The sequence below is a fragment of the Geotrypetes seraphini genome, chromosome 11 (assembly GCF_902459505.1).
Source record: "Geotrypetes seraphini chromosome 11, aGeoSer1.1, whole genome shotgun sequence".
Classification (NCBI taxonomy): domain Eukaryota; kingdom Metazoa; phylum Chordata; class Amphibia; order Gymnophiona; family Dermophiidae; genus Geotrypetes; species Geotrypetes seraphini.
In genome coordinates this window covers 25,243,618-25,269,191 of record NC_047094.1, presented here as the reverse complement: position 1 = coordinate 25,269,191, position 25,574 = coordinate 25,243,618, and the positions used below count along the sequence as shown (strand labels likewise).

General features: G+C 41.7%; 1 protein-coding gene across 6 annotated transcripts in view; it reads left to right on the top strand.

The window, feature by feature from the left end:
- The window catches only part of LOC117345692 (radial spoke head 10 homolog B-like), a 106,722-nt gene that overhangs the window by 40,643 nt on the left and 40,505 nt on the right, over nt 1-25,574 (top strand). For all 6 annotated transcript variants that reach the window (XR_004536486.1, XR_004536487.1, XM_033914716.1 and 3 more), the window contains exons 7-12: nt 2,671-2,791; nt 6,272-6,448; nt 8,551-8,692; nt 11,793-11,899; nt 17,702-17,891; nt 21,872-21,983. Coding sequence is in view for 4 of the 6 variants with exons in the window: in XM_033914716.1 (XP_033770607.1) it covers nt 2,671-2,791; nt 6,272-6,448; nt 8,551-8,692; nt 11,793-11,899; nt 17,702-17,891; nt 21,872-21,983 (849 nt within the window). In the remaining 2 variants the exon portion in view is untranslated. The remainder of the gene's footprint in view (nt 1-2,670; nt 2,792-6,271; nt 6,449-8,550; nt 8,693-11,792; nt 11,900-17,701; nt 17,892-21,871; nt 21,984-25,574) is intronic.

Below are 25,574 nucleotides of genomic sequence, written 5' to 3'. Positions count from 1 at the left end.
TTCTAAAAAGTTCTGAATAAAATATTTCAATAAAGGTAAGCAGTGAAGGTCATTTTTTGCCCTTTCTCCAACTAATGAGGTTTCATACATGCGGACTGTTGTCACAGTGTAATTGAAATAGAGATTTACCTCATTTCTGCTCTGTTGTATATAGATCTGCTTCCCCCCTTGTTTTCACCGTCTTCAGCTCCAGGCTATTTCTTTTTTTTTTTATTTATTCAGAGAACCATAGCAAGGTTTGAAAATTCTTTATTTCAAATATCTTTTATTGATCAAACAGTACAAGCAGAACAATAAGGTCATTTTTTTGAACACAGTATCTATGAAACCCAAAACCACCCCACAGCCAGCCACCCACCCAAAAAGAGAAATAAAACCCCAAAACAAAACGTGAGAAAGGAGGCGAGAGAGAGGGGCAACCAGGCTAAGAGCAGATAGAAACACTCAATTAGAGATTCAGGACATTGCTACGAGCATATATAGTTAAGGAAGACTAATAGGATTCCAAGACAGTTTGAATCTGGAGGACCTTGACAGAATCCATATCGATGACTTCCATGCGTTCCTTTTTCAGTTGGTGAAGCATCTGCATGCGCCATTCGGGATCAGTTTCTTGGCAAACAAAAGGGCACAGTGCAAAAACCTCCTCAAACCTGTGTCAATGTGGAGTCTTCCATAAGGCAGAAATATGAGCATGTAGAAGCTTCCAAAAGTGTGCAATATCTTGGCACAGGAATAAAACAGGTGACCCAACGTTGTATACATCCGGTGGCATTTAAGGCAACAGAAATCCGGGCACAAATTAGCTTGATGCGCTCTTTAAGTGATAAGTGCCTGGAAGAGTAATCTATGAAAGAATATTTATGAAATTTACAAATATAAGAGTTGCTGGGATTAATGACGATTTGGTGCATAAAACCCTACTGATTATGACAATTTGAATCGTAATGGGTGGCACTGCTGAGACCCCCGAAGAGATTTAGATATTTAACATTCATATATGTTTATTAAATAAATGTGTTTAGAATATTGGCACTTGGCATATATGGGCCCAAATATACATGTATAAAGCCAGAACTCCACTTACACTCTTACAAACAGAATATTGAAAGTAATGCATGAACTCTTACACCAGATTTAGGTCTGGTGTAAATGATCAGACCTAACATTTAGCTTGTATGTACCCGATTAGGTTAGTACTCTGTAAAGGAAAGGAGGTGTCCCTGTTCCTTCCTGCTCCTGCCAGGTGCCCTCCCAGTGCCTAAATTTGTGTGCTTTGGTATATAATTGCCATATATGTCTCCTACTTACCTATAGTGGTCCTCTACATGTGTAAATGCTAAGCAAGGTTTCTAAAGTGACCCCCAGTAGTCTTTGATTACCGTATTTTCACATAGATAACGCACACCCGTGTAAAACACGCACACGGGTATAGCGCGCGGGAAACACAAATTTATGTAAAGAAATTTTTATATACCGCGCTCACGGGTATTCCGTGCATGCCGCCCTGACTCTCCTCTGGCTGCCCCGACTCTCCTCTGCCTGTCCCCCCTTGAAGTCCTGTCCCCCCTTGAAGTCCTGTCCCCATCCTGAAAGCCTGATGCCCCCCCCCCCCGACGCCCGATTCATCATCCGGAAGGACCGCTCGCACCCCCACCGCTCGCACTCCCACCCTGACGGACCGTTCACACCCCCACAGCCTCCCCCCCTCCCCCATGGAGAAGCTGTCTAGCTTGTTTCCGGATGCCAGTGAGCCCAGCTGCTTCCTCTTCCGGAGGTCCCGCCCTTTCTCTGATGTCAGAGAAAGGGCGGGACTGCCGGAAGAGGAAGCAGCGCAGCAGGGCTCAGAGAAGGGGCAGGACCGCCGGCAGAGGAAGCAGCTGGGCTCACTGGCATCCGGAAACAAGGTAGACAGCTTCTCCATGGGGGAGGGGGGGGGAGGCTGTGGGGGATGCGAGCGGTTCTTCGGGTGGGAGTGCAAGAGGTCCATCGGGGTGGGAGTGCGAGCGGTGGGGGTGCGAGCGGTCCTTCCGGATGATGAATCGGGCGTCGGGCGGGGTGGGAACTATGTAAAAAAAATTTTATATAGCGCTCTCACGCGTATAACGCGCAAGGTTATGCACAGTTTGTAAAATCGTGTATAACACATACGTTATATGCGTGAAAATACGGTATTAAGCCATCAAAAATGCCTTTGCTTGGATTTTGTGTAGCATTAAATTGTAAATTGCTTTGAATTTATGATATTGCGATACATCAAAAATTTTAATAAAACTTGAAACTTGAAAAAAAAAAACTTAAATAAAACACACCTTTTTCCTGTAACATTAAACAGATAATTGAATATCCTCATTCTTTAAAACTCAAAAAAGCAGGCAAGAGCAGGACCAAACATCCCCAAGACAGCTCAGTTGTCTTGGTTACAACATGAAAACAGTATTTTGCCCACATCAGTGATAACAGAGTTATAGAAGAAAGTGGATAAAGGAATAAAAACAGGATAAACCTCTGGCCAAATGTGAATGAAGGCTTATGGGACTATAGATGTAGTAAGAACAACCTTTGACTGACCTAGAAGCCCAAGGATTAGAAGACAGCTGCTAGGCCAAAGAAAATGCAAGACAGATTGGTTACTGAAGTTTCTACTTATCATTTATTTAATTTTCAAAGCTATGCATCTGGCAATATCTATGAGGGCCAGTGGGAGAATAATGTCCGTCATGGTGAAGGAAGAATGAGATGGCTGACAACTAATGAGGAATATACTGGGCAGTGGGTAAATGGAGTGCAGGTAAGATGCCATTTCATTGAAATATCAGATTTTTGTATGACTGCTACTAAGGATCCTTTTTACTAAACTATATAAAGTAGTGCTTCATGTTTAATGCAACTGAAAATGGCATACCATGGAAGGTGCACAGCAAATCTGGACGCTAAAAAACATTTGTTATTTTTCTTGGAGGGATTATGTCGGAGGGCAGAAAGTGGGTTTTCCTGACCTAATTTACTGGCGCCTAACTCATACCATGCCTATACTCTGCCCCTAACCATGCCTACTTTAGTCACCATTCGTAACTTAAATCATTAAAAAAATTTTTAATTAGCTTTTAACGGCATTTTCAGTTATCATGCCAATTAAATTTTTAAAAAGATTAAATTCTGTGTGGAATTTGACTAGGCACCGCCCATCTAGGTGCCTATAGAATCAGGGCCTTAGGCCCAGGTTCTTTAACCGGCGCCATTGTCGGAAGCCAACTTAAAAGCAGCCGCCGATCATGTGACGATGCTGGTTAGAGAATCAAGCCTCTGGCAAAAGTAGGCGCCAGAATTGTAGACCAGGGTTTTCCTTGCCTACATTTCCAGCGCTTGTCTTTGACATGAATCACACCTCTGCAGGTGTTTTATGGCGCCTAAAGCCACTTCCGGAATTAGCCACACCTATAGTGGTGTTAGGTAACATAAAGCATCTATGGAGGTTAAATTCTGGCACAGATATTTTAGGTGCCGGTAGGCGTCTTGAAAATCAGCTTAAAACATTGTTTAAATGGCATGTTTCACTGAGCTTGGGCGCCCATCAGCGCCTAAAATACCAGCGCCATTTAGAGAATCCAGGCCTTTCTGTCTTCAAAATGGATGACAGTAAAGGCTCACGAGCTAATTATTTTAATGGCCGCATCCAAAAAGCCACACACAAAAGTCATGAGGCAAAGATGTCATCAGCCCCAAGAGATTTCAACTGATAATGCTTTATGTTTAAACTATTTTATTGATGATAGTTGAAAGCATACAAGATAGAATTTGGTCAACCGTACAATGTATAATCAGATAGGAAGCAGATTATGAACAGACCAGGTGACATACGATCATTATCAGTTCTTCAAAAAACATGACTATTAGGTCTCAGCCATCCCCAATCCCAACTACAGGATAAGTTTGCGGTCACAGCTATACCAGGGCCCCGGAGGTCAGTATCTCAAACCCCCAGTATCTTCTCCTCTACCCGCTGAATACCCCAAATGTAGAACTAACAGAACAAGCAGAAATACATCGTCCCAAACAATGTAAACCAATAACACACACACACATAAAAAAAGGGATGGGGAGGGAATGACCAGATGACCATCAAAAGCTACTTTCCCATCCCAGGGATCCCACGGGTAACACACCCTTTAAATCTCAAATTTTCAAGGTATTAATAATCTGGTTACGAGCTCTAGGAGGTAGAAAGTATACATAAGGTTCCCATATGCTAAGGAAAAATTGTGTATGTCGAAAGGAACCTCACACCTGACCCCTCTCGAGGAGCATAAGAGCATGTAAGTGATTCCGTCACGCCCAATAAGAAGGGATATGGAAGTCCAGTCTTCCAGAATTTTTGGCCAGTAAACCAGCCTTCCTAATGAAAAGCCTCCCAAATTTTGCTGGCAATCGGAAGGCCTCATATTTATTTAAAAATAAACCTACTGGAGTAAAGGGAATAAAGTATCCCACCAGATGTTCCAAATATCAAATCAACAGAAACCCCCCAAAAAACTCTCTGGAGTGACAATGTTCCTAAATGGACTTTATTTGAAAGAGTCAAAGTTCCAAAGGTACACCAAAATCATCCACATAAAAAAAGCCTTAAAGAACCTAGTCCGCTAGGGATACAGAACCCAACACAGTCCGCGTTTCGACAGTCTTCTTCAGGGGTCCCTGGGGGTCCTATAAAGGTGAATACGTGGGAAACAATTGTGTGGTGAACCAGAAGTGAGACGCTGCTTGCGTTTGCAATAGAAATATCAAATCATCCCCACTCCAACTCCAAAAAGCATGAAAAAAGGATTTAGGAGCACGTTGGCACTTTTCACATTGTAAAGACTCCGTCAGTCCCAATTTATATAACTGAACTTGCATGAAGTAGGCCTGATGCAGAACCCAAAATTGACATTCCCTTAGTTCAGCTAAAAATTGCACATGCAAATTTAGGCATGTGCCCAATTTGCTCATGCCATTTAATTGAATAATGAGCCAACTAACATAGATAATTAGGCACGAACAATCAATTATTGATCCCAATTGGCAATAACTAGAATTTACGCATATATCTTTGTAGTCCGTATTCTATCAAGATGTGCAAGTAAATTTTTAAGTATGGATCTGAAAAGGGGGTATGGCCATGAGAGGGGCATGGGCATGAGCATGCCATGAATTTGTGTGCAGTGTTACAGAATACAACAGATTTGCGCTTAATTTAGATGTGTTGATTTACATCAGGTTTCCTCACACCTAAAAATTGGTATAGCACAGTGGCGTGTGGTCAGGGCCTTCAGGGGATTTGCTCCACCCCCTACAGGCCATGAGGGCACTGCTCTGAATTTTATTGGATGAGCAGGCAACAGGCAGCTGCTGCTCAGCCAATCAAGTTCAGTTCAGTACTGTCAGGTCCTTTAGGAGGTTTGGAGAATACCCAGCATAAGAGCACGCTTTTTTTTTGGTGGGGGGGGGATTACTTTTTGTTTGATACAGTTTGGTTGAGCAGGCTGCCTACTTAACAAATCAAACTGCATCAAGCAAAAATAAAAAAAATAAAAAGCAGGGCTGTAGAGCTGGGGATTTACTGAATCTAATGAAAACCCTCACCGCACGCCACTGGCTATGCGCTATTCTCTAAATGGCGCCCGATTTGGAGAACTATTTGTATGATAGCGCATAATGCTTATTCTTTTTTGGCACCATATACTGTACGGGATTTAGCCCTAAATGCAGACTCGAGTGATGACATTGTAAGAGTGCAGTGTCAGCATGGATATCAAGTTTCAAGTTTATTAAAATTTTGATGTAGAAGCAATATCAAATATTTTCAATGCATATAACAATAATAATTTTGGGGGACAAAATAAAACAATTTATACCAATAAACATACAGTCGATATACATAATTAAATAGTGATACATAAGGAAAGAGGGGGTGAATTACAATTGTTTAAGAAAATAGAAAAACATTTAAGGAGAAATAACATCAGGAGGGTAATTAAAAAATATTTTAAATAAAACTAGGTCTAAAAATGAATAGGAGAAAATGTGACCTATATACAGATCTGGTTAAATTTAAGTGTTTGATCCTATATCCCTTATATCACTTGCATGAGCCAAAAAAAGTAGTTACTTTTATGCGTTATATTAAAGAAACTATGCCAATCTATTCAATTGCATTGTTCAATAATGTTTTATTCTATTGCTCCTAAAGTTTTGGCTGTTCTTGGATGCTTCTTTTTTTTTTATCTCTTAGAATGGTTATGGAACCCATACTTGGTTTCTTAAGAGAATATTGGGGTCTCAGTATCCTTTGCGAAATGAATACACAGGGTATTTTGTCAATGGTGCTCGCCATGGTAATGGAAAGTTTGTGTATTCAAGTGGAGCAATGTATGAAGGAGAATGGAATAACAATAAAAAGCATGGCATGGTTAGTATTCAGATACAGAAAAAATCTGAAATGTACATTGTATTGTATTGTGTTTATTTATTATTTGCGGGACTCGCAAGAACTGACAGCAGCCATTCAGGGAGTGACGCGGGGCCAGGCTGGAGTGCGTAAAGCTTTCTTCTGCCTTGTGTGCCGCTGGCCACAAGATATAATGAGGCAGCTGTCCAGCAAGGGAGGGGCAGGAGCACGGAAAGCTTGCTCCTGCCGATACACCTCTGGACCACCATATTTTAAAAAGGCGGGGGGGGAGGGGTAAAAAATTGTTAGTTGGCTGGGACAGATCCCAGCTGGGACAGATCCCTCCTGTCCCAGCCTACCACTAGACCACCAGAGGGGGACAGGGCATGGCGGTGGGACAGGGTACAGAGCCTGGCAAGGAGGGGGACAGGGTACAGAGCCTGGCAGAGAGAGGGGCTGGCTGAATAGCCTGGTAGGGCAGGGAGGTAAGGGGACAGGGTGCAGAGTCTGGCAGGGAGGGGAGGACAGGGTGCAGAGCCTGGCAAGGAGTGTGGCAGGGAGTGACGGAGGCTGAGTGCAGAGCCTGGTATATTTTATTAAATATATTAGTACACAATTTGGTTCAGAATGTTTTTTTTCTTGGTTTTCCTCCTTTAAATCTAGGTGCGTCTTATAGTGCAAAAAATACGGTACATTATTTTCTTTTTCCACTCTGTGCTATCTCTTATATTTTTTTATGGAGTTCCTTTCTATTTTAACTATAATTTTTTATTCTATTGTCCATTCATATTATTATTTTGGGAAATCAATTTGGCCTCAAATAAATAGGATGATGGAAAATCCAGTAGCCTTGACATATGATACTATTTTATTCGGCATGGCAATGAGAGCAAATTATAACAAACTTTTATTTATATTGACTGGAGTAGCAATTCGACAAATAACATACATTTGGAAAAATTATGACAGATTAAATTATAACTTTTGGTGGAATTCTGTTTGCCATATATATAAAATGGAACGTACAATAGCAACACAGAAAGGATATTTTGGTAAATTTCAGAAGATCTGGGGACCATTAACAGACTTTTGTAATGAATGATAACATTTTCCCAAAGTAAGATATTTGATAGGAGGGAAAGTGGGTGGATATTATTTTATTCATCTCATAATGTATATGAATATATCAATAGTTTTGTGTATTAGGATGGAATTCTGTAACGGGATGGGAGGGTTTTATACTTTAATAATAATTGTTTAGATATAAGGTGTATTACATAATATTCAAAATATTATAGAATATAAATATGTAATGAAATGTTGTATTTAACGTGTTACATGAAAGTTAATCAAGTGTGTATTTATAAGTTCGTATGATTTTATCTAATACACTTGTAATATGCAAAAATGAATAAAGAATTAAAAAAAAACAACAACCTATAATTTTGTAAACCGTTCTGTTATTGCCTAAGGAAGGGGGGGTATAATAAATAAAATTAAATCATAAAACATTTATTAGACGTTACGCACATCACTTTGTGGACTCATTCTATAAAATGGTGCTTGTCACTTCTAGTGTGTGAGTCGCAAAAGGGGAGGAGCATGGGAGGCTCATGGGCATTCCTACAAGTTAAGTGCGCTATTACAGAATACAGTGCACAGCTTAAGCGCAGGTATTTAGGTCTGGTTTTCTGTGGCGTAAATGGGTGCACCTACATGTTATGCCATGCACAGCCACTAAGCACAATTCTCTATAGCGTGATAGGCGCCAGCTTTTAGGTATTTAGAATTGGGGGTAATTGTATAAGAGGATTAGAGCACTAGTTAGAGCAGTGGGCCGAAAACAAGATAAACCAAGGTTGAAATCCTGCTTTCCCTACTAACACTCCTTATGATCATAGGTAAGTCAGGCCCTCCTTCATTGCTTCATGCTGTCTTAGGAAGGGAAATAGCTACTATATCTGAACAGTAACTCGTCTTGTGCTTGGATTTGTAAAGAAATGAGTCATTTAAGTCTAAACTGCTTTAATTTAATCACAGAAAGCTAATATATCAAATCCCATCCCCTTTCCCTTTCCTTAAAGTCCAATCCCAAATATTTAAATATGTTTGTTTATCTTCAGGGGAAGGTGACCTTCAAGAATGGACATACATTTGAGGGGCAGTTTGTAAATGATTATATAGCAGCATTTCCTGATGTTAAATTGGGTCTAACGAGTTCTCCGAAACCCACTGACCTTCCTACCCAAAGTCCTTGTGGAATTCGTAAGTAATTTTAAATGATTAAAAAAAAAAAATCAAATGACTTGGACTAAAAGGAAATTCTCCCTTAGTGGTGGGAACACTATTCTCTCCTGTTTTTCTAATATGCAGTAGTAAGTACAGGAGGGACATTGTTTCTCCTTTCCAAACTGCCTTTGCCATTCCTATTGTATTTCACTATCATTTAATATAGTGAGAATAACACAGGGACAAATTTTCCCTGTCCCCACAGGATCTTTCTATTCCCGTCCTGTCCCTATGAGCTCTGTCCCTGCCCCATTCGTGCAAGTTCTGTCCTCATCTGCACAAGTGTTTGAGGCTTGTGCAGTTAAGGCAGAGCTTGCAGGAATAGGAAAGGGTCAGAACTCGTGGAGATGGGAATGTGGAGATCCTGCAGGAACGGAGACAGATTTGTCCCTGTGTCATTCTCTGAACATCTCATGGAATTTCTCTGTTAAATTAAAGCAGCCATGCCCCCTTGTGGAATAATTAAGAATTTTTCCAAGTGCTAGGTCTTCTTAGGGGAGAAGAAACATTTTTGGATTTTTTTTTCTAGACCTCTTCTCTTTATGTTTAAAACAGTATCTGGCAACAGATCCCTACACAAAAACTATACACTAGCGGAATACCTCATTTCTACTACTTCTGCAGAATACAGAAAGAACCCCAAACAGAGAATAAGCAAGAAACAAGAATTCCAAGAAGTCTGAATTAGAGAATGACACAGGGACAAATTTTTCCCCGTCCCCACAGGAACTCATTTTCCTATTCCATCCCCACGAGTTATTTTCCTATCCCTGCCCCATTCCTACAAGCTCTGTCCTCATCTGCATAAGCCTCAAACCCTTTAAAATCATAAGGGGGTAATAATTAAAAAAAACAAACATCTAAAAAGTGTCCTAAGTGGCTACTTGGACGATCAAAAAGCCTGATCGTCCAAGTACCCATAACCAAAGCTGGTTTTTAGACGTATCTAAAACCAACGTAGGCCTTTCCCCTGCCTCTAGACGCACAGAGAGAAAAGAGGTGTGTTTAGAGGAGGGGAAAGGGCGGGCAGTGGGCGGGAGGTGGGCCGACCTACACCTAGGCGTACAACACCTATAACCAAAACAGTTTAGTCGGCACTTAGACCTGTTTGACTTAGACGAAAGAAAACCAGGTCTAAGTGCCGAAAAAGGGGCCGCTGAGCTGATGGCCGCAGGCGCCATCAGTTCAGCGGCCCGGCAACCTAACCATCGCGGCAGGACAGATGCCTCATCTCCCCTACCGCGATGCCATCACTCTTCTACCCAAACTGCCGCGAATTTGTCCCCGTGCCATTCTCTAGTCTGCAGAAACAAAAAGGTATTTCCCATTTGGAGTGTATAAAATATTAGGCTATCAGGGTTGCTCAATTGAAGATGTTATGTTCCAGTTATTTAATTGAAAATAAAAATGTATTGCACTTTTGTTATCTGGGCAGTGTATTTTACTAATCTATATGGTATCAGATTCTTCTTTCAGCTTTTCTTGTGTTGTCTTCCAGGGTCTCATTTTTATTTCTTGATTCTTCTCCTGTCTTCCTGTCCTCTCTACATCTGTCTCTAGCATTGATCTTTCCCTTTAATCATTTTTCTCTGTATCTCTCTTCTGTGCATCACCACTCAGCAGCTAGATTTTACCACTCATTCTCTGTTTCTCGTTCCCACTGGGTTCCCTCTTCTACTTTCGCTCTTCCCCAGTCCAAGCTTGTTACTGGTTATTCAATTCCTCCTGGCATCCAGACTCTTTTTTTTCTTTCTCTTACCTGCTACCCAGTTTTCTCATTCCTTTCTCAGATCTCTCCCTTTCATCTGTTTGTTTCCAGTGCCTCTCAAGCTTTTTCCACCCCCTCCAGATCTTTCATGCTTTCCCCTTTCTCACCCTCACTCTCCCCCAGCCATCCCCTCCTCATCTCCCTTTTTCCACTCTTCATCTTCCTTTTTCCACTCTTCATCTTCCTTTTTCCACTCTTCTTCCTTTTTTACCACCTCTGTTTATATTCTAATTCCTTCTTATCACTTCCATCCCTATTGTGAAATCCTGGTTGTTTTCACAATAGTTAATTTGATTTTAGCTGTCGTATAGTAATTTTCAGCAATTCAACATACTTTTTTCTAACTTTTTCCATCCATCTAATCTAACCAATTTCTGTTTTTATCCCACAGCTTTTACTTATGTTTCATTTTTTTTTTTTTTTAATATTTAAATTTTTATTAGAAAGATTTTCCAAAAAGTACAACATAGAACATACAGCAACCATCCGGTTCATCAGTAGGTTAGACATCAACTACTAAGATTGCTCAATATGCAAAAATGCACATTTTCCTTACAATTTTCACCCCAAGAACCCCCCCGTCCCCCCATTCATTCCTTCAACCCCCTCCCCCCATTCATTCATTCATCCCCCCCTCCCATCCCCCGGTCAACCCCCCCCAGAACTTTCGCTCACCATTCTATGAGCCAGCCAGGCAGAGAAACCGGAAACCCTTACAGTGTGTCCAGCAAAGCTTCAATTGTGTTCCAAGTAAAATTATGTTTCATTTTTTAACGAACTGTAAACCAAGTCGAGCTCCTTAGGGAGTAGATTCGGTATATAAAATGAAGATTAGATTAGATCCCTCTTTTCTTACATTCTGACCCCTTTTCTCTAGTTCACTCCACTCTCTTCTCCTTCCCTCCATGCACCTTGATCCCCTTCTCACCTGCTTTCTCCCACTGCTCACCCCCAGTCTCTCCATCAGCGCTTAGCCCCCTCCTCCCAGTCCCAGCATCAGATCCATCTCCAAGCCCCAAACTTCTTCCCTCACCTGCCTCCAACCTTCTTCTTTCAGGCTCAGCACTAGAACTTTTATTCTACACTAGGGTTACCATATGGCTCCAGAAAAAGGAGGATGTATTGAGACATCCCGGTTTTACTTCTACTGAAAGCAATGGAAGTAAAGAGGACAGATAGAGACATCTGGGCTTTACTTCTATTGAAAGTAATGGAAGTAAAACCCGGATGTCTCAATCCGCCCTCCTTTTTCTAGAGCCATATCTACACCTACCCCTTAACGTTTGCCTTTTCTCCTATTCCTGGTAGGAAATATCATTGGGACTGGCTCCATTTTGGGAACAGACATCGAACTGGATTTATCTTCAATCTTGGAGAAGTATCCTAAGAATAAAAGGCAAGCCGAAGTCAAAATGGTAAATAAACTTGACAGCGTGAACTCATCTCTGTGGTTAATTATAGTCCCTTCATTTTTGGTGTAGTATTATTTCACAACATTCAAAAAGAGTTTATAGAACAGACTATAATATACAGAGCTGTTGCACAAATGCAATTTCCTTTTGCCTGTATAACTTTTAAACTCGCTATTCTTTCTGTTGAAGAATACTGCATGTTAGTGTCCCGTTAAATGATTGTCAGATGACAGTAGTCTAGTGTGTTCAAAGTGCTACAAGAAATGATGAAGGCATGACGACCTCATGCTCTCCCCTCATATTTAAGGAAAGGAATTCTCAGAACCATTGATGCTTTCAATAGGAAATGAGCTTCTCATAAGAACATAAGAATTGCCATACTGGAACAGATCAAAAGTCCATCAAGCCCAGTATCCTATTCCCAACAGTAGCCAACCCAGGTCCCAAGTATCTAGCTAGATTCCAAGTGGCAAAACAGATTTTATGCTTTTCATCCTAGGAATAAGCAGTGGCTTTCCCCAAACCATCTCAATAATGACCCTATAGACTTGTTTTAGGAAATTATCCAAACCTTTTTAAAACCCTGCTAAGCTAACTGATGTCACCACATTCTCCAGCATGTCTCGATCATGTCTCCTCTCTCTCTGTGTTCCTCGAGTGAGTACAGCTGCGTGGTGCCGGTGCCTGAAGATCTGCTTCCTGTGCTGGGCCTTGAGAGTTCACGTTCGACGTGAGAGTTCACGTTCGACGTGAGAGTTCACGTTCGATGTGAACTCTCAGGCCTTGAGCATGCGCACATGCTCAAGGCCCAGCACAGGAAGCAGATCTTCAGGCACCGGCACCATGCACAGGACATGCTGGTGCCGGTGCCGCTGCGGAGGCTACAGCAAAGTAAGAAGAGGGTTCGGGTGGGTTGGGGGGACCTCAGGTCGCGGCGGGGGGGGGGGGGCCCGATGGCGGCGGGGGGGCCTGATGGCGGCGGGGGGGTGCCGGATCGGAGGGGGGAGGGTGCCAGTTCGCGGGGGGGGGGGAGGCGCTCGCAAATCGAAGCGCACTCGGTTTCCGAGGTGCCGATTTTGCTAATGTTTTGCTCGTCTTGCAAAACACTCACAAACCGGTACACTTGTAAACCGAGGTACCACTGTATTTGCTTTCATAGCCATTGCCATGCATTGAGCTGAGGGTTTCAACATATCCTCAACAACGACACCTAGATCCTTTTTGTAGGCAGTGACTCCTAACATGGAACCCTGTATTATGTAGCTAGAGTTCGGGTTCCTCTTTCCTACATGCATCACTTTGCACTTGATCACATTAAACGCCATCTGCCATTTTGATGCCCAGTCTCCCAGTTTCACAAGGTCCTCTTGCAAATTTTCAAAATCCTCTTGCAATTTAACAACTTTGAACAACTTTGTGTCCTCAGCAAATTTATGTTTAAATCGTTTTTTGGTTTTTTTAAAAATCTTTATTCATTTTCATATCTTACAAGTGTATAATAATCAATCAGAAAAATTTTTAACAAATCACTTGACAATCTTACTTATAATCATTAAAAAGACCTAGAACAACTCCTATTGCCCACCACTTATGAGATATTCAGGAAATGCCTCAAAACTCACCTATTCCTGAAATACCTAGACAGCTGACCCACTTCTCTCTTTCCCCTCTCTAACGGTGTTCCTGCCCTTTCTCCCTATTGTTCCCACATCCCTTAAGTTAACTCAACTTGTACGTCAACTCAACTTGTACTTCACTAATCTTTTGTAAACCGCATAGAACTTAACGGTACTGCGGTATATAAACTGTTATTATTATTATTAAAATATAAAAGAATCCCTTCCCACCCACCCATTTATTAATAATAAAACAATTAGCAATTATCTTTCCCAATCCCACCCCACCTATATCTTATATAATACCAAGGTGTTTAAGATGTCTGATCATTAGAATAAGTAATCAATGTCCCCCAAATCTTTTTAAAATTATGCTAATTTCCTTGCTGTATGGCAAGCACCCTCTCCATTTTGTAAATATGACATACTGAATTCCACCAAAATTTATATTTAAATCGTTTTTATTAAGCAGTTACAACCAGAACAATACATCTCAAGTTTCATCAGTATTTCAGAACAGAATCTGCTAATGCTCGTACTGGAGAAATTAATGTTTATACAGTGGCGTAATAAAGGGTGGCAAGGGGTGTGGACCACCCCGGTTGCCATCTTCACAAGGAGCTCTGGCTCCTCCCCTCCTCTCCATACGTCTGCTTCTTCCCACCCCTCCCTTGCCACATGCGCGGCTTCCCAGCCCCCCTCAGTGCTTCTAGCTCTTCGATGGCATGAGCATCATCTCCAACCTGCTGCTTGCGCTGGACTCGGCTGTCCCTCTGATGTCATTTCCGGGTTATGGGACCAGGAAGTGACAACAGAGGGAAAGCCTTTGCTGGAGGGGGCAGCAAGTAGGAGATGCTGCTCGTGCCGGGGAAGTTGGTGGTGGGGAGCAGAGAAGCAGTAAGGATGCACCACTGCCCTGGGCACCTCCTATCCTTGCTTAGCCACTGTGTTTATGCATTGGGTATGTGCAGCATAAACATCTATTTTAGAAAAATAGACGTATAAAAAAATTGATGGGTTCACAGCCAGCACATAACCGATTATCTTTGTGACCTTGGGAAACATAATCAGTTATTACCCCATAAGAACATAAGAATGGCCTTACTGGATCAGACCAATGGTCCATCAAGCCCAGTAGCCTGTTCTCACGATGGTCAATCCAGGTCCCTAATACCTGGCCAAAACCCAAGGAGTAGCAACATTCCATACAGAATCTCAAAGAATAACAAGATTCTAGAATCCCAATGAGTAGCAACATTCCAGCATCTCAAAGAATAGCAAGATTCCAGAACCCCATTGAGAGCAACATTCCAGAGCTTAGATTATGATGTCATAATGCTTCATTCCACAGTACCTCAGAACCAACCTCATGAGTGATGCTACAGTGGCTTAATTGTCCTATACTTGGCTCACGTATGAACATAAGAATAGCCATACTGGGTCAGACCAATGGTCCATCAACTCCAATAGCCCGTTCTCACTTAAAACTCGTGCACTCCTCCAAAAACCTTCCAAAATCTTACCATTCCGCTCTTCCGCTCTGAGGAAGGGTTTAGGGGATCCCCCCCCCCACTACAATTCCGCTCTCCGCCAACACGCTCAATTACCGCAACCCCCCCCAATATACTTACAATGGTACCCCAAAAATCCTGCTCCCTTCATGCGCGCACTTGTCACGGCATGCATTTGATGGAGCGGAATTGTCGGCACGCCAATGTCCTCCGCTCTAATGATGGTGTACCGCCGCACATGGGTCCAGGCCCACCAAGTGGCAACACATCCTTAAGGTGGGGATCCCAAAGCCCTGCTGACTAAAAACTTCTCAAACTTCTCCTTCAGCATATCTTTAAAGGGCCGATCTTTGCTAGCAGTGAGCAGCGTGACTAATAACACGCTGCTCGTGCCAACCCCACAGCCTTCCTTCTGACGCAACGTTTTGTTTCCGCAGAGGTGGAGTGCATCAGAAGGAAGGCTGTGGGGCTGGCGCAAGCAGCGTGTATCATTCAGGCTGCTCATTGCCAGCGAAGATCAGCTCTTCGAAAAATAGGTTGTACAACATATTGTTTATGCAGGAATATTGAAATTTAATCTAAGCCGATTGCAAACGTTGCAGAATGCAGCACTCAAGCAGTTGAGACACAAGAGTAAATTTGATAGAGTTACTCCTCTTTATCTATAATACCATTGGTTACCAGTAAGTTATAGAATTAGGTTCAAGGTATTACTTTTAACACACAAGGCATACTTCTGAGCCTTGTTATTTAATAATTACATTACATTACATTAGGGATTTTTATTCCGCCCTTACCTTGCGGTTCAAGGCGGCTTACAAAAGATTTATAAACTGGGTTACAATGGAGGAACCGATGATAAATTAGGGTGGTAAATAGATAATTTCGGGCAAGGATAAATACAGTTTACAGGAAGTGTGTAAATGGAGGTTACATTAGTAGCATAGTTGTTATTGCTGGTGTAGTGAGGGTAGATTTTTGTCTATTTTGGCGTTGTTAATAGTAGGTGAAGTTAGGGCTGATTTAGGAATTTCTTAAAAAGTATTGTTTTTATTTCTTTTCTGAATGTCTTATAGTCTGATGTGATCATCAGCAGGTTAGAGATCCTGGTATCCAGTTTTGCGGCTTGAGTGGCTAGGAGGCCGTCATGAAGCTTTGATCTTTTTACTTCATTGATCGGAGGAGGTATGAATGGGGAGTGCGCTTTTCTGTGCCTGAGTGTGGATGCTTGGTTGAGGCGGTTATTCAGGTAATAATAATAATTTATTTTTTTGTATACCGCCATACCCAGGGAGTTCTAGGCGGTTCACAACAAATAGATGAATTACATACAGTGCGATTGAGAAAAGAAGAACATAGCAAGGCAATCGAAAGGTCAAAACTAGTTTACATTGACAATTTAGGTGAGGGAAGGGCTAATACAGAGTACTGTACTGTAAGAGAATACAATTGGATTTATGAGAAGGGGGAACAAAGCATATTAGATGAGAGGGTGGAGCAAAATCTTGGAAGGGTGGGGAAAAAGTAAAGGAAGAGGTGGGAAGCGTTGAGGAGGGGGAGGGGAGGGTTAAGGATTTGATCTGTTGCAAAGAAGAGATTTTGATCTGTTTTCTAATGTGGAGAAGGGGAACATTAAGGCGGAAGTGAGGAGCATTAAGGATTTGGTCCATTGAAAAGTAGAGTTTTGAGCTTTTTTCTAAAGTGGAGATATGAAGAGGCGTCAAGTATAATTTGGGCGAGCCATGAATTTAGTTTGGCCGCTTGAAAAGAGAAGGTTCGTTCGAGGAATCTTTTAAGATGACACGATTTCAGTGAGGGAAAAGCAAACATAGTTATTCTGCGGGAGCTCTTATTATTATACCATTATCATTGACCATCCCTTATACACCTGGTCGGACATTAAGATCTCTACAAGATAATGGATTAGTTATTCCATCAATTTCTAGAACAAAATGGGAATTAAAATGTCATAAAGCATTTTTTTTATCTTGCCCCTAGTCAGCGGAATCAACTCCCACATAATATTTGCACTAAATTGAGTTATAAGGCATTCAAAAAACTATTGAAAACATTTTTTATTCAGGAGGCTTTCAGAGTTGATGCAACTCCAAATGAGCATATTCATTAATTTAAATGGTGAATGGGCATATGACTGACATACGTTTTTCTTTTTTTGAGTGTGTGTGTGTGTTCGATTATGAGAATGAGTTTGAGAGATTGATCATGAGTGTGAGTTTAGATTATGAGTGTATCTTGAGTGTGGATGAGTTAGGTCTTCCTTTATATAATGGAGTTCCTTTTATTTTATTTTATCTCATGCAATTTGTTTTAAGATATAATATATATTATTATGTAATCCGCTGAGAATTTGTGAAAGCTTTAGTGCAGGGATCTCAAAGTCCCTCCTTGAGGGCCACAATCCAGTCGGGTTTTCAGGATTTCCCCAATAAATATGCATTGAAAGCAGTGCATGCACATAGATCTCTTGCATATTCATTGGGGAAATCCTGAAAATCCGACTGGATTGCGGCCCTCAAGGAGGGACTTTGAGACCCCTGCAAGTGGAATATCAAATGTTAATAAACATAAGCATTAAAGATACAGTATGTACTGTATATGGTTACTGCTCATCTCATGGTCATTCTTTGCAGAATAATATATGATGCTCTCTTTATCAGGTGGAATATGCTGTTTTGAGACATGTTTCTGAATTAAGAAGAATCTACTGTTTTTACAGCAGTTTAGGATGTGAGAATTCTGTTGACAATACCTTCATACTGACCTACATCCAGCTCTGGAGATTTCTGAAAGACTGCAAATTTCATCACAGCAATTTGACTCTTTTTGATATGGACAGATTAATGAATGGTATAATTTATTTAAGATCATTGTTAATGTAAATTCCTTGTTTATTTCAGAACTTCCCATGGAAATATTATATATATATATATATATATATATATATAGTATTGTAAACTGGTGAAATTCAACAGAGGACGGTTCCCATCCCATCCTGCCACCATTTTCACCCACTACCCTATCTCCACACCAGCATTGTTCCCCCTGTGTAACTACTAGTTCCCCCCATTGTTACTACACCGATCTCATAGCTGCAGACACATCCCTCCTCTGGGCCGCCAACCCAAGCAAAAGATAGCACAGCCCCCACGATTGCAGGATTTGAAGCAGGGTAAGTATGTACACTCCACTGGTATTTTCTAGAACCTAAATTCAATATGTAATGTAATATTGTATTGTAACACTATGAAGGTTAAATTGTAACCCGTTTTGAGCTCTCTGGGGAGGATAGGATATAAAACTAACTAATCTTTCCCTCACTTTATATACAGTACTCCCCCGATATTCGGGGGGTTCCGTTTCAGGAACCCCCGCGAATGTTGAAAAACCGCGAATACAGTTTTTAGCAGGGGAGACAGGAGAGGGCAGCCGGAGTGCCGGCGAGTGAAGGAAATCACTCGCTGTATGCTCAGACCGCCTCTTCCTGTACTAAAGTTGGGCCTCACCAATCAGAAGCTGCGTGTCTAAGCAGTTCCTGATTGGTGAGGCGCCGCACTGCTCCCGATGCTCACACCAAACTGCACCTTTCCTTATTTTCCTTTGTTGGTTTGACTGTTTAACTGTATTTTACATTTTGTTTATTATTATTTTTTGTTCCCCATCCTATTTAATTTTTTAATTTTAATTTTTTTTAAATTTCTTTATTCATTCTATAACTTACATCAAGTGTACAGTAAATATCAAACAATTATAGTACAACATCACTTGAAAATCTACAATATCATACAAGAAGATTTAACCCCCACCCCCCTCCCAAATTCATATACAACTAAAATATACCACATGAAAATAATATCTTATGTCATTCATAAATATATTATTAGTGGAAAACCAAGAATCCCCCTCCCCACCCCAAATCCACATGAGTATTAAAATTGGGAAAAGTGTAAATTATTCATTATAATACTTTAATAATGGTCTCCACACATCCTTAAATTTATTATAGTAACCTTTTTGAACTTTTTTTTTTTTTTTTTGCATTTATGTTCAAATGATTTTTATTATTTCAACCAGAACATACAAATAGAAGTTGCATACAAAGCCAAAAAATAACAGTGCAAGCTCACCCCCTCCCCTCCCTCCCCACCCCAAAAGTCCAATGCCACTACCATGGCTGAGAGTGTAAGATAGTCCTAACAATTCAAGAGTCTACTGCGAGCACACGGTGTGAGGTCCTGCCAGAAGCATTCCCAGGTTCTGACAGAATTTGTGGCCCGGTCCACGATCTAAATCTCCCACTAGTCTCCGCTCCAGCGTCGCATGAACAATCATCAACGCTCTCCATTGAGCGTAGGAAGGGGGATCTCAGGACAGCCAGTTGCTTTCTTCCCCATCAAAAGCACTCTAGTGACAAAAGCTGACATTCCTTTGGGTTTGGGCGCGGCTATATTATAATGTCCAAATAAAGCTGTCGGTTGTGGGAGCCAACGCCTCCGCCAAAGCTGCGTGATATAGTGCCCTAAATGTCGCCAGAACTGTTGAATTTTGGGGCAATTCCAAAGCATATGCCCCAGTGAAGCGTGAGCTTGAGCACATTTCGGGCAAGAGTGAATGGTAGTAATCCCCATCCGGGCTGCCCGTTCCGGCGGGATATAAAGTCTCAAAACAATTTTTAACTGCATTTCCCAGTGGACAATATTAGGAGACACCTTCTGAATATTTTTCAGCGTCCTCTGTAGCTGTTGGGCCGTTAGCGTGCAGTGCAAGTCCTCAGCCCATGTTGCCGCTAAGATGGCCAAATTGGGGCCAGAGTGCCCATCCCGGATCCCCACTATGTGAAATCGAAGCGGAATCCGCTGTTGTGCAGAAAGGCTAAAGAGTTCTGAAAGAGCCTCCCTGTTATCTTCCTCAAGATGGTGCGCCGGAAGAGATTGAACATAATGTCGGATTTGGTAATATGCAAAAAAAATCATTGGGTGGTAAAGTAAATGTCCGACGTAAGTCAGCAAAAGTTGTTTTTTGAACTTTTAAACATTATTATAAATTATTTTAAATTTATTATAGTAACCTTTTTAAACATCTTAGATTTACCTTTAGTTTTATATTTGCGGTATATTAAATAAATTGAACTTGAACTTGACAAATAGGGGGAGGGTAAGGGAGTTATATACCGCTTTTTCTGTGTGTGGTTACAGTCAATGCAGTTTACATATTCTAAACAGATCCTTATTACTTTGGTTCTTGGTTTGCATAGCTATGCCCCTTTTCTGGTCACTTCACCCCCTCCCAACCTGGACTTTCTGGCACTTTCCAGCTTACTTTGGTTTGGGGAACTGATCTTGTCCATGTCTGCTGTTCTTGACAAGCTGTCTTTTGCTGCTTGATTCACACACGTTGCTGCAAGAATGTAATGGCTCAGACAGCTGGCAATACATCACAATCTTTCTCAATGGAAATTTTTTTTTTTAAAATCAATTAAAAAAATAAAAAAATAACTGGAAAGACCATAGTAGGCTCAATTTTAAATTTTGGTGGAATTCAGTTTGCCACATATAAGAACATAAGAAGTTGCTCCCGCTGAGTCAGACCAGAGGTCCATCTTGCTCAGCGGTCCGCTCCCGTGGCGGCCCATCAGGCCTAGTGCCTGAACAGTGGTCCCTGATTTATTTTTGTAACTTACCTCTAATCCCATCCCTATAATCTACCTTTACTCTTATCTGTACCCCTCAATCCCTTTGTCTTCCAAGTACCTATCCAAAGCTTCTTTGAACCCCTGTAGTGTGCTCCTGTTTATCACATCCTCTGGTAGCGCGTTCCATGTATCCACCACCCTCTGTATGAAAAAGAACTTCCTGGCGTTTGTTCTAAACCTCTCCCCTTTCAATTTCTCTGAGTACCCCCTTGTACTTATTGATCCCCTTAATTTGATGTCTATTTTTTCTATGCCCTTCATGATCTTGAAGGTTTCTATCATGTCTCCTCTAAGTCTCCGCTTTTCCAGGGAGAAAAGCTAAATTAAACTAAACTAAACCTTAGGTTTTTATACTGCGTCATCTCCATGGCACGGTTTACAGGGATTGTAATGAGAAAGGAACTCCAGGGAAGAAAGGAACTCCAGGGAATGTACAGAATGGAAAGATCAATAGCGGTGCAAAATGGAAATTATAAAAACTTCATTAAAATTTGGGAACCATTAACGTCCTTTTGTCATGATTGATGCCATTTTCCTAATATTTCTATATTTAATATGTAAGATAAGGGTGGGGTGGGGGGAGGGTTTCTATTATATGAAAAATAAAAATTACTAAAAGGATTTCAGGATGGGAGAGGGAGGGTTATATTTACAACTATAAGTTATAATGATAAGATGTACAAATGGTTAAATCTATGTTATTGTGTTGCAATTTTTGTATACTTGATGAAAGTTTTAAAATGAATAAAGAATTATAAAAAATAAAAAAGAGGAAATTTTTTTTTAAAAACACCAATGGTGGTGTTTAAATTTTGACCTGTTAGTTTATTACAAATGCTATATAATTTTTAAGTTATTTTAGACAGATTTAGGACTTTCTGGGCTCCTTTTACAAAACAGCGCTACCGATTAGCAGTGCGCTGAATGTGAAGAAGCCTATTCGATGGGCTTCTTTGCATTCAGTGAGCATTAATCAATAGCTCCGCTTTGTGAAAGGAGCCCTGTGACTTGAGCCTGAATTTTTTAATCACGGTGCTATTAAATATATTTATGGGGAAAGAGCCAGGTTTTTACTTCTGTTTGGACATTTACATAATCTGGTTCCGACCTTAATTCAATACTATTATTTTAATTCTAGTAAATCAGAATCCAGAAAGCAAATTGCACTTGCCACAAGAAACTTTGCTATTAAGGACATTTGTGAGTAATATTATCAATCTGGCTTTCCATATTTGTCACCAAGAGCAGCAGTAAGTATTAGGATTGAAGTGTTGTAATTGGTAGTGAACAAAAGAAGGTTTATTTTTGGTTAGATTGTAATCCATCTGAAAGCTGTCAAAAAAAGTCTCTAAATAGCTAAAGTTCGGAAAAATAGTATAATGGTTATTCTGGTGCAATAGTTAGAGTAGTCCTGGCCCATAGGGTTATCCATCTGAACCTGCAAGTTGATTGCAGAAAGATGTGAGGTTGAGGGGTGGTAGATTCAGGGGCAATGTTAGGAAATTCTACTTTACGGAAAGGGTAGTAGATGCCTGGAATGCGCTCCCGAGAGAGGTGGTGGAGAGTAAAACTGTGACTGAGTTCAAAGAAGCGTGGGATGAACACAAAGGATCTAGAATCAGAAAATAAGATTAAATATTGAACTAAGGCCAGTATTGGGCAGACTTGCACGGTCTTTGTCTGTATATGGCCGTTTGGTGGAGGATGGGCTGGGGAGGGCTTCAATGGCTGGGAGGGTGTAGATGGGCTGGAGTAAGTCTTAACAGAGATTTCGGCAGTTGGAACCCAAGCACAGTACCGGGTAAAGCTTTGGATTCTTGCCCAGAAATAGCTAAGAAGAAAAAATTTAAAAATTTAAATTGAATCAGGTTGGGCAGACTGGATGGACCATTCGGGTCTTTATCTGCCGTCATCATCTACTATGTCCCTCAAATTTCAACTCCACTTACTTCCCAGTAGGTCTGTTTCTGCCCCCTCAGTCTGGTCTGCTCTGCGGTTTGTTATTTTCAGATTTTTTTTTTTTTTTTTTTTTTTACTACATTCGGTTGATGCTCAGTGCCCAGAGGTTTCCACTCATTTTGGACCACTGCCTGTAGAGTTAAATTGAGGCAAAGGTCTTCTCCAGTTTCCCTGCTGCAGTTTTGAGCTGAAGCAGGTAGGTACTACATGACACAATGAGTAAGGCTATTGCAGCCTATGGGAGAAATCAGGAGGATCTGAATTTGGAGGTTTTGAAGGTTTCTGGAGCCAGGGATAATTGTCCTCCCTGGACCATTTTTGGTGCTGTGGCAACCATCTTAAATTTTCTAATTTTATTTTAAAAGTCTCTATTTGCCTCAAAATCCCTCAATTTTGGTTAAAATCCATTGGGATGGACCTCTTAGACCTTTCTACCCCTGTATCAAGCCAGGGCTTTGCTGGATGTTTGACTGAGGAGTGCCATGTTCCGCTTGCCGTGGGGCATGCAAGGGGTGGGGGAAAGCCATGGGCACAACCTCCCCTGAGTCCTCCAGGGCTGGGGATCCACAGGTGGCTTGTTCTCAGGGAAAGAGAACCTTTCCAGAGCCCTCTAAAAATGAATTGGTGAAACGCAGATACATAAGCACCACGGAGCCCAGGAGGCCATTAAGGGAGTCGCTGATGGGGTCCTCAGGGCCCCCAGTACAGGGCTTTACCCCAGATTTTGTCAGTCAGCTATGGAATTCCTATTTAAGTTGTGGGGTCCTCCCCCATTGCTACAGGCACATTGGTGGGAGCGACTGTAGGGATTTTGCCTCAGTCCACTTCAGGCCCAGAGACAGACTCAGTACTGGACTGGGACGTACAGCTGGACAATGGCTAGGATGATTCAGGGTCTGATTCTATGCCATTATTGTCAAAAGGAGCAGCATCCTCCTTGGCAGATTCTGTTTTTCAGTATGAGTCCAGAGGTCAAGAGGCGGTGGTCGCCCTGGACTAGGGGGAGGACCTTACTGTGCATTGCCTGTTCAAGGCAGCCTCACTCCCGAGCATTATTGCAAGTTCACTGCGGGAATTAAAATTAGAATCCCTGCATGCTTCTACGTCACAATGCTCAGTTATGAGTGGCTCCATCTCTCAGACCACTGCGAGTGTGTAAGACTATGTCCAAGTTCTACCCGATGGCTCCTGATTTTCAACAGATGTTCATTCAGTCTAAGATAGATTCTCTGGTAGCCCAGGTCACCGAGCGAACTTCCTTACACAGTGAAGGGAATGTGGTGTTAAAAGTTATACCGGATCGCAAAGAGGCAATTTGAAGCCCTGATTTTAGGAAGTAAAGCTGCGGCCATGCCTTCCTTTGTGGCACACACCACACACGGTTAAGTTAGATTCCAGCGTCGAATGATGACGATGACCCTCAGAGTCAGGAGCAAGGTTTCTGCAGATCCCATCTCTGCTTGAAGAATGCTCTGGATCAGACAGTGGGCAGGAGATTTGGCTTATGGAATAATGTTTACACTTTCTTATCTATTTTAGTATAAATAATTTGTATTGTGCATATTTTACTTTGAAAAAGTTTAGGGTCGCATTTTGTTAGTATCGTCATTGAATTGTGTTATTTTCTTTTATAAGATATTGTTATTTGGAGCTGTATTTTACATTACATTACATTACATTACATTAGGGATTTCTATTCCGCCTGTGCCTTGCGGTTCTAGGCGGATTACAATAAAGATGAATCTGGACATTTCCAGTAGAATTACTCGTTGTAATTACTATTGTGTAAACCGCCAAGAACTGATGGTTTGGCGGTACATAAAAATAAACTATTATTATTTTAAGGCTTTAAAGGTCAGATGCTCTTTGAAAAGGGGTTAGATGACCTGATAGCCAGTATAATGGATCATTGTCCTAAGGCCTTACCAGACAGCAGACCCCAAGAAGCTAGGGGCTCAGGGCATGGGAATTTTTGAGGCTCTTGAAGATTCTATTCCTACAAGGGAGGCCAAGCAGTGCAGAGGTCTTTTCAGGGGTCAAGACCAAGGTTTAGCAGGGGCAGAAGGCAGCAGGTCTCTAGTTCTCACCCCTTTCCAGCCTCCAAGAAAGCCCACTGACGCCAGGTCAGTGGCCAGACCTCCCCAGATAAGGGGAAGGTTATCGGCTTACTGGAGGGTCTGGGCACAGATAGTCTCAGATCACTGGGAGGGTTATAAGATTGAGTTCTGTTGCCCTTTTCCAGACCTTTTTGTAGATTCCCTGGCCAGTTGTCTGGAGAGAGCCCTCAGAGTCCAGGCAACAGTACAAAGGTTTCTGGATCTTTGAGCCATAGAGCCAGTTCCGGATGGAGAATCAGTCTCGGGCAGATATTCCATATACTTCATAATGCCAAAAAAGGCTCAGCCAATTGGAGACAATTCTGGATCTCATGTCAGTCAGTGCAGCACTGAAAGTGCCTTGGTACCACATGGAGACTATTCATTCTATCATTGTGGCAGTAGTACTGGGGGAATTCCTGGCCTCCCTTGCTTTGATACAGGCCTATCTGCACATTCCCATATTTCTGGCTCATAGGAAATACGTATGGTTCCACATTCTGGAGCCACATTTCCAGTTCTCTGCTCTACCTTTTTGTCTAGCAACAGTGCCACACACCTTTATCAGTGGTCACAGCTCACCTCTGCAAGGCATGGATCCAGGTGCAATCACATTTAGACGATTGGCTAATCAGTGCTCCATCCAAGGAGGAAGAAGAGCATGCAGCCTTGTGAGTGATCCAGCTTCGATAGGACTTGAGATAGATAGGATGGTCATTTTCAAGAATAATTATTTGGAGCCGACCCAACACTTGAGTACCTAGAAGTCTCTTTTGACATGGCAGC